The following is an 18572-nucleotide window of genomic DNA, read 5'->3' as shown; positions in this document are numbered from 1 at the left end:
TCAGAGTCAGTAGGGAAGACCAGGGATGTTCTCTTGATAAGTGCGTGAATTGGACAATGTTCCTGTCCTGCTAAGCATTCAAAATGTAATGATTTATTTTGGGTGTTAGGGAAAATGTACTGAGTAAAACGTACATTATTTTCTTTATCAATGTAGTGAAATAAAATTAAAAGTTGTCAAAAATATAAATACTCAAGTAAAGTACAAATACCCCCCAAAAGTATTTTTTACTTAAGTACTATACTTTACATCACCAGCAGGAGGGTACGTCTCTGCAGGTGAGTGCACCCACTGCATCAGGTAAAGTCCTGCTCTGCATTTCTATGACTGCAATCACACATGAATTTAGAACGCCTATGCAACAAAAAAAAGTATAAAATAAATATCTGTCAAATCTGCATCAATCAAATTCTACAGATGTAGGATCTTAATTTGATCACTCTTTTGTTCCTGAACAAGAAATGCAAACTTGTAGTGTATTCGAGGTTTACAAAGGCTTCAAAAATGTGTAATTTTCACTTTCAAATGTCAGACTTGATTTGCCCTAACGACAAATGTATCAACCCCTACAAATCATGTCCATTAATTATAATCCACATAATAATTCGCATTTCCTGTTGATGCAGGATTATTTTCCTGCTGTAGCAAACTGCCTCAAATTCAGATCCTACATCTGTATAGTAACCATGCCGACAAGAACACTGGTAGACATTTTACAACCAACACCATTTTCTTTCCAAAACCAGAGACGAGGTCCCTTAAGAAATATTGAATCTGATCTGTGTTTAAGGTCACATCATATTGTATTTGCCCTGCACATTTTCTGGAAATGAATGAAGAGAAAGTGAAGAGGCTGAGGAGGAGGAGAGAGGGAGGAAGGGGAGGAGAAGGCCAAATATCACAATCAACTGCCATAACCAGCAGGATCCCTGAAGAATATTCCCCCCTTTTACAACGGAGGGAGGGAGGCCCTGAATGGCGCCAAAAAACGTTGACTCACTCAAGTGTTACTCTTTTTCCATTATGAAATGGAGGGATAGATGGGGGGGGGGGGGGGGGATGAAAGAGAATAGCTTTATTCCCATTTCCTCCTCTGGTTCAGGCCCATTCATCTGGATGGCCTATTGATCTCCATTTTACCAGCCCATTTCCCTGAACGTCTCCGCCTGTGTTTCACTGCAGCCGCCCATACGTAACTGTGCCGCTAGCTAAATAAATGAGGAGAATATTGTACTGTGTGGGTATACAGCAAGCAATTCCAGTAGAGCATCTGGCCTGTATGACTAGGCTGAAAACAACCACCAACACCATCCAAGGGAAAGGGCAAACAATGCTATTGCATTTCCTTAAATTGAATATTTACCCATTTCCTGTGTATTGCTTGTGCAGAAGCTAAGTGGAATTCTGAGAAGAACTCGGTTGTACTTAACATTCACAGAGTAGAGAAGCTCTTTCTCTCACTCTTATTTTGAGGCTGTATGAGGAGCGAGAGCGGACTTGATGGGCGCAGATACTGTAGGCACGCAGAAACCACACACATACAAACAATCATAGACTACACACCCCATACACCGTGAAGGAGGAGAAGAACCAAAAACGTCAGTGGCCCTATCTCGACCCAGTTGCTTAGCAGCCCGGTAGAGAGGGGCCCATTTTACTTCCTTAACACTGCCATTTAGTGTGTAAGAGATGGGTATTCTCTCTCTCTGGGTCGAGCCCAAGTGTAATCTCTCCATGTGTCACATGGCCAGGCAAAGGGATACCGGTCCGTGGCATTTCACATTTTCCAAAAAGTACACAGGTAGGACACACACACAAAGAGTGCTCACCTTTCCCACATTGGAAAGACTAGGGAAAAAGGGGGCAAAAAAAGAGTGCTTTCCTATATTACGAAGACAATGAATAAGAAAGGGGGCAAAAGAAACAGAAGAACAAGAAATTAAGAAGTGGCAAGCCTTGACTGACTGAAGGCAGGCTGTCTTCGTTCGTCTTGAACCATGGACAGACAAATCTGGTTATGGAAGTGACGCGACGAGGACTGTCAGGCAGAAAATAGGAAAGTGTCAGCGCCCCTCAAAGCGCTTGCAAAATAGACGTGCACACGCCGAGCCACTCAAAATATGCTTTAAGGATTTGCCTCGCGCCTCGCCAGACAAAAGACGACCAATTTAGACCTGTCCTGTTGTGAAGGCTGCGTCACCCTCTTAAGAGCACAGACACCCTTTTGACGACTACATTTCAATGGAGTTGCACAAGAACATAAAAGCCTAGTTGTAATGGCCTCTGATGCTTTATGTTCTACTTAATAGCTACACTGATTGCTTCTTTGATGATATTCTCAATCATTCAAAGACAGTAAAAGTACATATGAAATTGCACACTGAATTTTACCTCCTTATAGCGAGTATATAATATCCCATGTTGGTTAGATGAGAGGATATTAGAGTGGGCACCGGATAACGTACAGATCATTTTGATAGAGCAACGCAATTTCTGTGTGTGAACCGTGTTTGACAAGAACAGAGTTAAGTGAAAGTCCTTGTGTGACTTATTGAACTCTGGTTTACTTGAATGAGTGTGTCATGGATGTTATGTGGGTATTGTTCGGGACAATGTGCACCCTAGCTTAATCAAGGCTTGTCTAGGCATTCATCTAAAAGACCATGGAGTTGTATTACGAACACTACCATACACTGTTATAAAGGGCTGAATATGACCTATATGATCATATCTCATACACTACCTGATCAAAAGTATGTGGACACCTGCTCGTCGAACATCTCATGCCAAAAATCGTGGAAATGAATATAGAGTTTGTCCGCCCTTTGCTGCTGGAACATCCTCCACACTTCTGGGAAGACTTTCCAAGTGATGACTTGCTACCATTCAGTCCTAAGAGCATTAGTGAGGTCGGGCACTGATGTTGGGCGATTAGGCCTGGCTCGCAGTCGGCGCTCCAATTCATCCCAAAGGTGTTCGATTGGGTTGAGGTCAGGGATCTGTGCAGGCCAGTCAAGTTCTTCCACACCGATCTCGACAAACCATTTCTGTATGGACCTTGCTTCTGCGCACGGGGGCAATGTCATGCTGAAACAGGAAAGGGCCTTGCTACAAAGTTGGAAGCACAGAATTGTCTAGAATATCATTGTATGCTGTAGCGTTAAGATTTCTCTTCACTGGAACTAAGGGGCCTAGCGCAAACCATGAAAAACAGCCCCAGACCATTATTCTTCCTCCACCAAACTTTACAGTGGGCACTATGCATTCGGGCAGGTAGCATTCTCCTGGCATCCACCAAACCCATATTCGTCCGTTGGACTGCCAGATGGTAAAGCACGATTCATCACTCCAGAGAACGCGTTTTCACTACTCGAGTCCAATGGCAGCAGGCTTTACACCACTCCAGCCGAAGATTGGCATTGCGCATGGTGATCTTAGGCGTGTGTGCGGCTGCTCGGCCATGGAAACCCATTTCCTGAAGTTCCCGACGAACAGTTATTGTACTGACGTTGCTTCCAGAGGCAGTTTGGAACTCGGTAGTGGGTGTTGCAACCGAGTACAGACCATTTTTACGCGCTACGTGCTTCATCACTCGGTGGTCCCATTCTGTGAGCTTGTGTGGCCTACCACTTTACAGCTGAGCCGTTGTTGCTCCTAGACGTTTCCACATCACAATAACAGCACTTACAGTTGAGCGGGACAGCTCTAGCAGGGCAGAAATTCTATGAACTGACTTGTTGGAAAGGTGTCATCCTATGACTGTGCCACGTTGAAAGTCACTGATCTCATCATTAAGGCCATTCTACAGCGAATGTTTAGGGTCACATAGAAATGTCATTTAAAAAAAAAAAGAAAAACACATTTTCTGTCCATTAAAATAACATTAAATTGATCAGAAATACATTGTAGGCATTGTTAATGTTGTAAATGACTATTGTAGCTGGAAACGGACGATTTATTTATGGTATATCTACATAGGCGTACAGAGGCCCATTTAAATATATATATGTATATATATATGTATATATATAGTGTACTTAGGCCACACGTCATATTCCACATACCACATACCTAATATTGTGCTCCATCAGATAGGTTACACACACACACACTACATGACCGTAATTATTTTGCACGTTGCGTTTATATTTTTGTTCAGTATATACACACATATATATATATATAAACACACACACACATATATATACATACATACATACATATATACATACATACATGCATACACTCACGCGCACGCATACGCGCACGCACACACACAGACCAGACTCTGACATTGCTCATTCTGATACTGCTCATTCGGCATTTTTTACTTTCTTAAAAACATTTTGTATTATATGTGTACTGACTTGTATGGCTAGATATTACTGCACTGTTGGAGCTAAATAACACAAGCGTTTCACTGCACATGCAATAACATCCGCAAATCTGTGTACGAGACCAATAAACTTTGATTTGATTTAGACTCAGATTGAGAACCACCTCCTCTCCTCCCTCCTGTAGTGCTGTCTGCCCCGTCCAGATTGCCTCCTTCAACTCAATAAAGGAGAAATCCACATCCCCCTATAGAGGCGTCCCTCTTAAGCCTCTTAGCAACAACCGAAGAGTTTATCTGCTAGACCAGAGAGGCAACGAAGGAGAGAGGGAGGTAGGGAGGAAAGAAAAGGAAAAGGCAACAAATTGGGAGAGCAAAATGTGAAGAAAGGGTAGGAATACAGATAGATGGAGAGGGGAGGGGGACACTGGAAGATAAATGAAATAGGAACAGAGTGGAGAAGTCAGTGTGAGAGGAATAGAGGGAGAGAGAGATCGAGAAAAAAGAGAAAGGAGGAGAGGATTACGGGTTTTGTATTCCTGACGGGGCATAAATTAAACGAGGGAAGACGGCAAAATGAAAGACAAAGCAATATCAACTCAAAATGCCCAATAACCCCTGGACCTCAGGGAGATACTTAAAGACCATGTGCCTTTTTTTCCCTTTCACTTAAAAACCACCAAAACACGACGAATGATGCACAACAAATTTCCATTTGAATACACTCAGGGGAAGGGAGACTTGGGGACTGGAACGAAATCCCTGCAAAAGCAGAGCCATTTCAAGCAGAGAATTTCCATTGTCTTAAATAGCTGGAAGTGTATGTATAGGGAATAGCACAAATACTATTTGAGAACAGTTAGAATCACATAATTAACACCTTCAGGAAATCATGGCAAATTGGAGAAAGATTGAGGTGTTATGCTCTATTCTTTAATTGAATTTCTAGGGTATTAATCACTTTGTTTCGATGAAATGTGTCACCTGCTTCCATTATCACCATTTGCAAGTGAACAAGACGAAGTGCCTGAGATAGATGTCGCCTATACTATATTCCAATGATACTGACCCAACAGGCAGCCACACACATGACCGGCGGCCATCTTAGCACAGGGTGGGCATCCATCTGAGTGGCAAGGCTGCTGGACCGAGAGCCAGTGAACCCAACTCCTATTCAACATCAGCTGGATCCGGGGACCAAATACAATTCATGGACCTTGAACTGCCAAAGTCACAATTCATGGGCATCATAGAGTAGCGTTAATGGCCACGCACACGTTGAAATGGTCACATTTGGAATTGCTGCTCACAAGTGGAATGCCAACTCCTCAGCCTTTTGACTGTGTTGCCACTAGAGCAGAGTGTGTGTGCCTGTGTGACTGTGTGTGTGAAGGGGGAATTAGGCGCCCGTGGGAATAGACATGGGTTTACTTTGCTCTTCCAGGACAACAGCGCTGTTCATCTCAAGGCAGCATCTGGGGTAGTCGATGGAGGGTAAAGAGTAGCACATCAATGCCTCCTTCCAAAAGGCTCCGCAGCAATTCAGCAGTACAGCGGGACGCCATTCAGGTCCTATTCTCCTGCTCTTTTCCGAGGCGGAGGGAGAGATACTGTCTGTAAAAGGGTTTGTTGGCTTTAATTGTTTTCAAATCCTTCTAAATGAAAGCAGCCGGCGATATGACAATATACGAAAACCAATATCACTGTAGGGAACAAAGGGAATGTGCCATAAACGAGATGAAAAAGATGTAAGCGTCTTGGTAGGCTTTTCAGATTAGACAGAGTAGAAGAATGGCGGTGGTAATCATACTGGAACGTCATGTTGATACGGTACATGATACAGTATCATTATTTTACTGTTGTTTGAATCAACCGTTTTGAGATGCAGTCAGTAGCACCCATTAAACCTCGAGCTATTTTTCCCATAGGGGATTTGAGAAATAAATAGGGGCTGTGTTTTGTGTAGGCTTACCCTAGCGTGGCGTTTTGATAACCGTGTAAATCTCTCTAGGACAAGGTGACTTTTTAGCAATACATTCACCTGTATTTACTCCCCAAAAACGAAATGCTAATTAGCTGCTAATGTGTCTACATATGCCATGAAGATAAAGGTAAGAATCTCTGGATGAACTATCTAATGTTAGCTAAATGTAGTACTGAATACATAGGCTACATTTCTTTAAATTGACAATTCTGTGAACTGTTTTAAATTGACAATACCTGTTAGCAAACGGATCAGCTAGAGACAATGTGCAGGAGTTTTGTATGATGTCTACTTAGATGCTAATTAGCATTTTAGAATCTGAGTAACTAGAGCCGAATATATTGCCAAAAGTCACGTTGTCCAAGAGAGATTTATATGGTTATCAAAATGTCAAGCCAGCAAAAACCTACACGAAACACAGCCCTTATTTTAAGTGTTTCTAAAATCCCCTATTGGAAAAATGAATGGTGGAAAAACAATTGGAACCATTTCACTGTTTGACCGCTAGGTTTTATGGGTATTATGACACCTCCACTGTGCGGCTCTATACCGTGTCATACTCATAAAGACATTCCTCTTTCTCTGTACTCCAAGCACTGAGATGAAATGTGTCATCTTTAGCTTTACACAATAAATATGTTACTCGATAGACAAAGCTTCAACTCATAGGTAGCTTGGGCAAAAAAAGTTGGAATATAAATACATGTAAATATATAATCTTGGACAATACATAATTCTCAGAAAATTTGAACAACACTAATATTCAAAAGTAGGTTAATGCCCTTCTGACATCAGTACCTTAATATTCTCTTGTGTACTGTGTTTACGTCACTGTACCCTCACGGTAGACATATCTAGGAAACATTGGAGTTTCTGTCCAATTTTTTATATATTTTCTCTGCAATAAGTACAAAATCCATAATCTGGTTTGGATCATCCAGACTGATCTCCCATAACTACAGTACAGTCCCCACTCAACCTATAATCCCATATCTCCACCAAACATCAAACTCCTATTTTGTTGCTGGATTTTTTTTCTCTCCCAAAGCTTATAGATTAACTCTGGGCCTGGATGTCCCAGAAAAGAAAATATCATTAGCTTTAATCAAATTGATTAAGATCAGATAGAGTATTGGGATCCGCTTGGCACGTTCCTCAGCTCCAAACAGATAACTGGGGAACTTGTAGAGACTGCATCCTAGCTGTGGATTTACTGTGATTCTGTATGACTTGAACGGTCTCTGTCTCAATGTGTGTTTGGCTTTGTCTGACAATGGGTATACTATGGCATGATGCTCAGAAAAAAACTACAGAGATATCTAAAGCAGAAATGTAAACGTATACTGTTTCTTCAGCGTTCAAATTAGAGCATGTCTGTTAAAAGACATGTTAATGGTCTTTCTGAGATGAATACCGGCCCACTTGTAATGGCAGGGTAGTGGGTTTGATTCCCAGGACCACGCATACAGTACCAGTCAAAAGTTTGCACACACCTATTCATTCAATTTTTATTTATTTTTTAAAACTATTTTCTACATTGTAGAAAAATAGTGAAGACATCAAAACTATGAAATAACACATATGGAATCATGTTGGGTCATTGTCCTGTTGAAAAACAAATGATGGTCCCACTAAGCGCAAACCAGATGGGATAGCACGATGCTGCAGAATACTGTGATAGCCATGCTGGTTAAGTGTGCCTTGAATTCTAAATAAATCACTGACAGTGTCACCAGCAAAGCAACCCCAAACCATAACACCTTCTCCTCCATGCTTCACGGTGGGAACCACACATGCGGAGATCATCCGTTAACGTACTACGCGTCTCACAAAGACACGGCGGTTGGAACCAAAATCTCCAATTTGGACTCATCAGACCAAAGGACAGATTTACACCAGTCTAAAGTCCACTGCTTGTGTTTCTTGGCCCAAGCAAGTCTTTTCTTCTTATTGGTGTCCTTTAGTAGTGGTTTCTTTGCAGCAAATCGACCATGAAGCCCTGAATCACGCAGTCTCCTCTGAACAGTTGAGATGTGAGATGTGTCTGTTACTTCAACTCTGTGAAGCAATTATTTGGGCTGCAATTTCTGAGGCTGGTAACGCTAATGAACTTATCTTCTGCAGCAGAGGTAACTCTGGGTCTTCCTTTCCTGTGGTGGTCCACATGAGAGCCAGTTTCATCATAGCGCTTGATGGTTTTTGCAACTGCACTTGAAGAAACGTAAAAGTTCTTGACATTTTCCGGATTGACTGACCTTAATGTCTTAAAGTAATGATGGACTGTCATTTCTCTTTGCCTATTTGAGCTGTTCTTGCCATAATATGGATGTTGTCTCACAAATTAACTTTTAACAAGGCACACCTGTTAATTGAAATGCATTCCAGGTTACTACCTCATGAAGCTGGTTGAGAGAGTGCCAAGAGTGTGCAAAGCTGTCATCAAGGCAAAGGGTGGCTACTTTGAAGAATCTCAAATATAAAATACATTTTGATTTGTTAAACACTTTTTTGCCTTCTACATGATTCCATATGTGTTATTTCATAGTTGTGATGTCTTCACTATTATTCTACAATGTAGAAAATAGTAAAATAAAGAAAAACCCTGGAATGAGTAGGTGTGTCCAAACCTTTGAATGGTACTGTACGTAAAATGTATGCAGGCATGACTGTAAGTTGCTTCGGGTAAAAGTGTCTGCTATATGACATATATATTATATTACTGTGACTGTTTTAGTGTATATATACACAGGATGGTTGTTATTGAATTATCTCTGTAAGTGAGGTATTTCCTCTGCCAAATCCAGGAAAAGGGGGGTTGTGGGGGTTGGCTTAGCAGTGAAAACGGGTCAGTGTACACTGCAGATCATCAATCGTTGCCCCCACTGTCTGCCAGAGCAGCTGACCAACCAACCAACAGGGTTCCAGGGGCACCTCGGTCCCCCGGACTTTCAAGGTCTTCCTGTATCATCAATCTCCAGCAACCTTTGAATGCACAATCACTGTCACTAATTGGACCAAAGATAGTGGCGGACCACAGCCCTAAAAATAGGACAAAAACCTAGGAGCAAAGTGGATTCTGGCTTCCAGGCACGAATGAGACGATGAACCATTAGATATCTACCTAAAGTATCCGTGTCCTCCTCATACACAATGCACGTCTCTGAGGGTACTTACAGTATTCACTTCTTAATTAAAACACCATGACTTGGGAAAACACAAATACCCTTTACATGGGGTCAGAGTTCAGACTTTAGAATTGTATTGTGTACCTTATTACTGCTATTTGACAAAGAAAACATTGGTAGCTCTGAACAAATAGACAACCCCGGAGCAGTTTTTGGCATTAAAATCCCCACTGCTTAGGCAAATGCTTTGTAAACCCAGGGGTACTACAGCCACAAGCCTGCAGATTAGAATCGCCTTTATATTAGCCAATAGCTTTGCATCTGGGACACACCTAGGACATCAGACAAGGGCAATTTTCATATTTAAATCTCCCAAAAGCATCCATAATAAAAAAGTAAGCCAATTATTGTCTGCACGGTCCAAAATCTGTTAAAAAATGTATAATAATTCTAAGGAGCATGTGGAATGACAAGACCAAATTTAAAATCCCTACCCTGTGGCATTCCATTCCTAGCTAGTCTCTAAAACTCGGGACTCCTGTTCGCTTAATCACTGAAGTGGGACTATACTGTCTCTGTTGGCTATGATGTGTGATGAATGTTAATGGATACCCAGGCCCCCCATGGCCCTCTGGCTGGTTGGCTGGGCCCGCTGCTACTCTCCTGATCCCTCTCTGAGAGGCAGTTGTGGTGGGCTGAGCACTGCCGTCCGCCCCCTGGGCCCTCGGGGAGCTGTGGTAGTCCCTCTGGGGCCGGGGCATGAAACAGACCGCCACACACCATCGCAGCATGGGTCAGCGCTCTGCTCCTCCGCATCAAGATCACCGACACACAAACACACAGCGAGGGAGCTGTCCTCCCCTTCCTAACCCCTTGCACGGTCAGAGAGCGGCCGCACTAGAGTGAGGAGCCGTCAGGGCGCATCAGCCGGGAACGTAGGAACGAACGGTCGCAGTCCCTCGTTGTCCACCCCCACCGCCACCCTGACATTTTTCCGTCAAGGGCTTCAGCGCTTCCGACATGTGACCCAGTCGTCACGGGCGGTTGCCGCCACGCCAAGCAGGCTCGCACACACACGCACACACACACAGGAAGACAGGCTTGTGATCCTTGGATTTAAACGCAGCGGGAGAATGTCAGCATCAAAGAGGGTCTGTTATACAGCCCTGCTCACTCTGTCTGCATATCAAACCCAGGTCACAATTCAAACTGAGTTCATGGGTTTGTCGACAACAACGGAGAAAAGACAATCTGAAACATGCACTCATTCTCTCTGATTCCGAGATACAGCAGTGGTATTAAAACAACTGCAGAAACTTCAATTCATGTTTTGGGGAAAAACTTTGAGCGGGGTGTGTTTCCATAGCGATTCCCCTGCGAACTAACCACGGCCCGGGAGAGGAGTAATCCATCACACAGCGTTCCTGATAGGGGGAAACACGGCACCTCCCTCCACCTCCCCGTCCCCATCCCCGTCTCCCAAACCTCGCACTCACCGCATGCGGCGAGTCACGGTCGGATTAGGCTGCCTAGAGTCAAACGCTTCTGGAACGCTGTGTCTAGGGAGCCATCGGTAACCGCGTTGCTGCACTACCTCTGTCTGACTGATCCGGTTTATGTTCCTTCATTTCACCCGGTACTGCTTAGGAAAAGACATGCAGGCCCAGACAGACAGGGAGCTAATGCTTATCTTCCTATACATATGTAGGATCTTGATTTGAACCAGTTTGCTACAGCAGGAAGATAATCCTACAGCAACAGGAAATGTAAGTTATTACGTGGATAATAATGAATGGACATTTTTGAGGGGTAGATAGATTTTTCCAATTTTACATTTGCATTTACATTACAAAGTTGTCCTGCAGCAGGGTGATCAAATTAATATCCTACATCTGTACGTTCAGCTGAGCTGTGAGCTAGCCTAGCAACAAGCTCCAGGGGATGATGTAGCCCCAGGGGGCTTGACTGGCAGCCCTGGCTCTTACCCTCTCTCCCTCACTGGAGACGATAGTGGAGGGGGCTGGAGGGGGACTAGAAAACCTTCCACCTCAACGTCTCATTAGCACCTGATGATATTCATATAGCACTCTCACTCCCAGGCTCAATCACTCATCACTTTCGGAAGTGCCAACCATTTCACACATAAGAGTACAAAGTACCGACTGAGAATCCATACGTATAGATAGATAAAATAAAATAATCAAACGAAGGAAGGAAGAAAAGAAGGTGTCTTCGAGAAGAATAGGAAGTAGAATTAAGAGAAATCACAGCTTTGGTTCCATTTTTAAAGCAGCGTAATTTAGGCCCCCTGGAGTCACCATAACCGCAGTCCAACCACACTGACAATGCCGCTCCCAAGAAGGAGGCTACGACAGCATTGTAGAGCATCCAACATGGACGCCAAAAAGAAGAAGCCATCTTAGGTCTGTAGGAGCAAAATAGTAGCCTTACCTTCGACAGCATACTCTTCTGCTTCATCGAGGCCCAATGAGGACAGGAAGGAGAGAGAGGGAGAGAATGAGAGAGAAAACAAATAGATTAGATAAACAGCATCTGACATAATTCCAATGTACAGATTAATGACATATCCTGATGTTATCCACTGTCACAGAAGAGGTCATTTGCAAGAAGAGAAAACACAATTTGATTTATAATGATCTATCCAGGTCAAATTAAATCCTATATTTCCCCCCATGACTTGAGGTATATTGCTTGAAAAAACAACCGAAATGTGAGACTGGGAATCTGAGGCCCTCTTTCAGTGGGATCCATCCATTGTAAGACGATCAACTGCAAAAATGCATGTCAAATATTACAGTAGGCTTAGGTTCTGGTGACAGAGAAATTCGATGCAATATCTTAACCACTCTGTTACAAGAGCAGTGACCCCAGTTACAAGAACCTACCTACCCGAACAGAGGCATCTCTCTCCAGTTTCATAATCTAGAGAGAGAGAAGCCTGTGCTAAAACAGTTCCCCCCCAGGCTACCATAGACTAGCTCCTTTAATGTCAGAGTGGAAATAACCACACTGCTTATCTAGGATCATCATCATGTATCCACTACAGATGTGTGCAAGGAGCCTCTAGCCTCCTACTGCATCAAACCCTATGGAGAGTTAAATAGTTTCATACTTTACTTGAGACTGCTGGGCCCGGGCCTTAGCGACGGTTTATTATATCATATTCAACATAGTTGTTTTTCCTGGTACATTGTGTGCTTGTGCTGTCCTTTACTATTTATGGGAAACTGTCAAGGATTTTGATTGTGAATTTGCATTCGAGTCAGCGCTATAGCAGTTAGAACAGGGTAAGAGGTCAAACTGGAATAAGGAGTTGGGGAAATATCAAACAAAAGTATAATCCACGTATTTTTCATGTATTTACTCCGTGTATAGTGTATAGTGTATAGTGTATAGTGTATAGTGTATAGTGAGCCGACCAGAAAGTGCTGTTTACCGGCGCGTTTAGTATTCAGATTTCACGACGGCGGGCACGGTGGCCATTTAAGTATCTGCAACGTGCCATTCAGGCCCCGGCGTGGTTGCTCGGTGAGCGGCCTTCTGACAACGAGGCCACTCACTGCTCGTCTCATTCACAAAGTGCACGTTCCTCAAAAGGCTTTCTTCACAGTCTGCCTACATCCACTATAATAATTGTGACCTGATCCAAGCCAATGTTGTCAGTTAGTGGGCTTTCTTTGCCAGACACTAGCTGTTCGACGCTGGCTTGATCTGTTCCACAATTACGATACTGTAATGCGTGCCGTGTTTCCTATCTACGCAGAGCGGCTTCTCTCAAATGCATCCTTTGCTGTGCCATTCAATGATTGGCTGTACATGTATATTTCATTTTCCCAGACATATATCTACACGGTCTTCTCAAAGAATAATATTTCATATACATTGCGAACACAACAAAGAGCCTGGGTGGGTTGGCTGGCAACTCCAGCTTAAAAAGGCAATCGATGCGCTCGTTTGACACCAGAGCAGCCCTTAGACCTCCATCGCCTCACCCTATTGATTCTCCAATTAGAACACCCACAATGCCACTGCAATAGGCTGTAAAGCAGGAAGTCAACAGAGCAAACAAACCCAGACACGGCTAGCAGATCGAGAGCGAGGCATGATTCCACATCAGAGATTAAGCCCGGGCCATAAGCTGTGAGGACCTTGTTTGTCAAATGTAATGATTGTTATGATCTCCGGACGTGGGTTCGGTCCTTCCTCATTCCTCCTGCTCCTCCCCTCACCCTTTCTTCTGCTCTCATCCCTCTGTTTTGGATGGTTCTTAGCCTTGACTAGACTATCTTTTAGAGACACACTCGGCGAGAGCCTCTGAGTCTGTGTTCAAAGCAGGCAGAGTATGAAAGAGACGGCTCCCTTTTTTCCCAAGTCCACGATTCATTTCTCAAGTAATTATGGGGCCTGTCTAAAAGTGTTCCTCAGAGATGGTTAATGTGGACTGTATCCCGCTGTCCAAAAGTGGATGGAGCAGCAAACCTCAGTAGGCTTTATTTTTCAAAACGGCAGAGTTAACATTGCTTAGGGAATATCTGGGAATTTGATTTGGGAATGAAAGTGAAGGATCTGACAATAAAAGATGAAGATAGTCAAACAAAAGCTTTTACTTTAGGAAGCTGTGTTCCCCCATTGAGAATAGTAAGGGATAAATAAAAAGCCAAGCTGAACACCATTCCTAACACGTCTGTGTATGCATTGTGAGTAGATAAGTCTATGCCCTTTAGGGATTGGACATTCCATTGGATTTTGAATCTATATACGAACATTGCACTACAATTTTCAGGTTAGAGACAGTGAGATAGTGTATGTTTTTATGATACCGTTCCCACAACACCAGAGCTAGACGTTCTCTCTCCTCAGAGAGGCGATAGCATGCTCCCCCGAGAGGCCTTCCTTCCACCAAACGATTAAGATCATTAATTGACAAAAAATGCTGTGTTCATGGTCTGTTTTATAGACTCAGGATGACTCTGTGGCTCTCTTGGGCATTGGAACGAGAGTAGAGAACACATTCTGGATTGAACAGGGAAGAAGGGAAACGCTAAGCCTTACAGTATTTATGGAGAATAGAGCAGAAAAACCTGCATTTATCCCTTTTACCCCATTGATATTTTCTGCTAGTCTTGACTTAACCAATGCTGCTGTGCCTATATTACCGTGTGTTCCATTAGGTAATGGATAAATACTAGCTCAAAGCATTCTGCTCCATTTGCTAATGCCTTGGAATGCTACTTCCTGATGTTGCACATTAGCTTTCAGCCATGGGTAAACACCAGACTGCTGCAACCTGATTGGCTGAACGTGATATGGTGCTTCATAAGGAAAGTATGCATATTTTCCCAGTTTTTGTTCTGTCTTCTCGCCATTAAAGAAAGTTAAGGAAGAAATTTAAGCTTTTGCTGCATGAATGGAAACATTTTAGGGTACGAACCGGTCGACAGGGGAGATGAGTGTATTGCCAGCTGTATATAATGCGTTTGGATAGTAAGATGAAATGACTCAGTACCGTCATCTGCCAGCCTTTTTGGCTTTCCTTTTTGATACTTAAATATCTAGTGCTTTATTTCTCCTCCACGCTAGCTAAGTGTTCATCTAATTGGTGACAGATTTTCATGTGAATATTCTAAACATTCTATTCATAAAAACATATGCACATTTTCCCACCAGTGTTTCCATCAAATTGACTTGTTGCGGATAAAAGGCAGTGCATGATGATGTAGTGCACATAAAAATACCTTTTGCGGTTAAATTCCCATGTACCGCATAAAAAATGAAATGTGATTTGATTTGAGAAATACCAGTCAAATGGGTTTCCATCGCATTTTCACCTCTACTGATGGTTTTCGCACCAAAAAACAGTGCGTTATGTAGGTTATATAGTGAGTGTGCCCCATCTGGTATTGGCAAGTGCGGTCTAGCCAACAGAACGCGGGTCTAGCCAACAGAACGCGGGTCTAGCCAACAGCGCAGTCTACGTTCTGTTGGCTAGAGCACACGTATCGCCTACATGATGAGATTATTATGGACAAAAGAGCAAGATAAAATGTTTTTTGTCAAACATCGATTATCGTGTCACCAGAAAAAGACCCTCAATATTTATTGGACGGAACATCAAGCTCATGCACTTTCAACGAGTCGTAGTGGGAGGACCACACAACATGTCATCCTGTGACTCCCAAGTTTACCTCAGTATGACGGTTATTATATGAATATTTGCGCATAAAAGCATGTCCACCGACAATTCTCCATAATTCCTTTTACCGACACAAAATGATCCCGCCATGTCTAGCGTATTTTGTTTAGTCGACATTTGGAAAGATTACCGAAAACATGAATGCTTCCATCAGGCAGTTCATGACAATGTGTATCCGACATGTGCTTTACTCGAATGAAGGTTGGATGAGAACCTGGTTACTAGCAGACATTTGAAATGGGGGAGTCAGAAGGGGACATGGCTAGAACAACAGAGCCCAGACTTGATTTGACAATAGGACTCAATTGAGATGTTTCTTTCTTTTTTCACTCCCCAAGCCAAATTAGTGTGTACAACACCACAAACAAAACAAATGCAAAAGGCTAAATTAAAATCAGAAAGCCAGACATTGGGCACAAAGTGAACAGAATTCAGAAGCAGGCTGTTAAAAAAAAGTATAAACGTCAGCCTAAGAGGGGGAAGTTTGATTTTCTTAACCTTTCTCCCAGAAGCTTTAGAGGAAAAAGAGAGGTATGTCCTGCCTGGGCTAAATTTACTATGAAGAGTGGAATACGTCTGTAAGAAAATAGTTGACTCTCAATCACTGTTCTTCTACTTTATACAGTATAGAAATCACACAATGAACAGGTGATGAAAGTCAAGAACCAAGTCATATAAGCACAGTTCTAGCTTACCAAAGTAATTCTTATCCAGAAGTACGTTTGGCATCACCAAGGCCTCATTTACACAGACAACCAAATTCTGATATCTTTTCTACTAATTAGTATTTTGCCAATGACATCAGATCTTTTCACGTCATATCTTTTTCTGAGCTGATCTGATTGGTCAAAAGACCAATTAGTGAAACAAATACAGTGGTAAGAAAAAGTATGTGAACCCTTTGGAAAAACCTGGATTTCTGCATAATTTTGTCATAAAATTTGATCTGATCTGCATCTAGGTCACAACAATAGACAAACGCAGTCTGCTTAAACTAATAACACACAAACAATTATACGTTTTCATGTCTTTGTTGAACACAATGTGTAAACATTCATAGTGCAGGGTGGAAAAAGTATGTGTACCCTTGGATTTAATAACTGGTTGACCCTCCTTTGGCAGCAATAACCTCAACCAAACATTTTCTGTGTTGTGGATCAGACCTGCACAACGGTCAGGAGGAATTTTGGACCATTCCAAAACTGTTTCAGTTCAGCAATATTCTTGGGATGTCTGGTGTGACCAGCTCTATTGAGGTCATGCCACAGCATCTCAATCAGGCTGAGGTCAGGACTCTGACTGGGCCACACCAGAAGGCATATTTTCTTCTGGTTGAAGCAATTCTGATGTTGATTTACTTCTGTGTTTTGGGTCGTTGTCCTGTGCATCACCCAACTTCTGATGAGCTTCAATTGGCGGACAGATAGCCTAACATTTTTCTGTTGATGATAGCAAGCTGTCCAGGCCCTGAGGCAGCAAAGCAGCCCCAAACCATGATGCTCCCTCCACCATACTTTACAGTTGGGATGAGGTTTTGATGTTGGTGTGCTGTGCTGTGCCTTTTTTTCTCTCCACACATGGTGTTGTGTGTTCCTTCCAAACAACTCAACTGTAGTTTCATCTGTCCACAGAATATTTTGCCAGTAGCGCTGTGGAACATCCAGGTGCACTTTTGCAAACTTCAGACGTGCAGCAATGGTTTTTTTGGACAGCAGTGGCTTCTTCCGTGGTGTCCTCCCATGAACACCATTCTTGTTTAGTGTTTTACGTATCGTAGACTCGTCAACAGAGATGTTAGCATGTTCCAGATGATTTCTGAAAGTCTTTAGCTGACACTCTAGGATTCTTCTTCACCTCATTGAGAATTCTGCGCTGTGCTCTTGCAGTCATCTTTGCAGGACGGCTACTCCTAGGGAGAGTAGCAACAGTGCTGAACTTTCTCCATTTATAGACATTTTGTCTTACCGTGGACTGATGAACATCAAGGCTTTAAGAGATACTTTTGTAACCCTTTCCAGCTTTATGCAAGTCAACATTTCTTCATCTTAGGTCTTCTGAGATCTCTTTAGTTCGAGGCATGGCTCACATCAGGCAATGCTTCTTGTGAATAGCAAACTCACATTTTATGAGTGTTTTTTTATAGGGCAAGGCAGCTCTTACCAACATCTCCAATCTCGTCTCATTGATTGGACTCCAGGTTAGCTGACCCCTGACTCCAATTAGCTTTTGGAGAAGTCATTAGCCTAGGGGTTCACACACTTTTTCCAACCTACACTGTGAATGCTTAAATTATGTATTCAATATAAGCAAGAACAATACAATGATTTGTGTGTTATTAGTTTAAGCACACTATGTTTGTCTAGTGTTGTGACTTAGATGAAGATCAGATCAAATTTGATGACCAATTTATGCAGAAATCCAGGTAATTTCAAAGGGTTCACATACTTTTTCTTGCCACTGTATATCAGAATTGGGCTGCCTGTGTAAACATCCAAAGATGATATTTCCCCACAGCTCAGAATTTTTCCCAGATATACTGTATGTTTCATAGGTGGTGGCATCTTGAGGGGTTTGGGGTGGGTTAAGTGTCAATTTCACTTCCCTATTCATTATACTTAAGGCTACAGGGTGTTGCTGTGGCAATCCTGTTCCTTTCCCGAGGCGTTGATGACGCATGCCAGATCTTACAGCACCTGGATATGTATTTTAAGTATCAGCTAACTACATCATATGTTGTAGTAATCTGTCAGTCGATGTCACAGCCAATGACGTGGCACGCAAACATTGGTTGATGCATGCAACATCTGAGCAGGGGAACGCGACCCATGTCATATGATGTGGTTAGCTGATGTTAAACACCTATCCAGGCGATGTAAGATCTGGCATTTGCTGCAATTTAGTTGGACAGGAACTCGA

At 42.8% G+C, this 18572-nt stretch overlaps 1 protein-coding gene across 7 annotated transcripts in view; it reads right to left on the bottom strand.

The window, feature by feature from the left end:
* Window positions 1-18572, bottom strand: part of LOC139561250 (neurexin-2-like) — a 1055901-nt gene that overhangs the window by 883113 nt on the left and 154216 nt on the right. For all 7 annotated transcript variants that reach the window (XM_071378226.1, XM_071378233.1, XM_071378230.1 and 4 more), the window contains exon 3: window positions 11894-11911. In XM_071378226.1, the coding sequence (XP_071234327.1) occupies window positions 11894-11911 (18 nt within the window). The remainder of the gene's footprint in view (window positions 1-11893; window positions 11912-18572) is intronic.

This window comes from Salvelinus alpinus, chromosome 31 (assembly GCF_045679555.1).
Source record: "Salvelinus alpinus chromosome 31, SLU_Salpinus.1, whole genome shotgun sequence".
NCBI classification, from domain to species: domain Eukaryota; kingdom Metazoa; phylum Chordata; class Actinopteri; order Salmoniformes; family Salmonidae; genus Salvelinus; species Salvelinus alpinus.
This window is presented reverse-complemented; position numbering and strand designations above follow the sequence as displayed.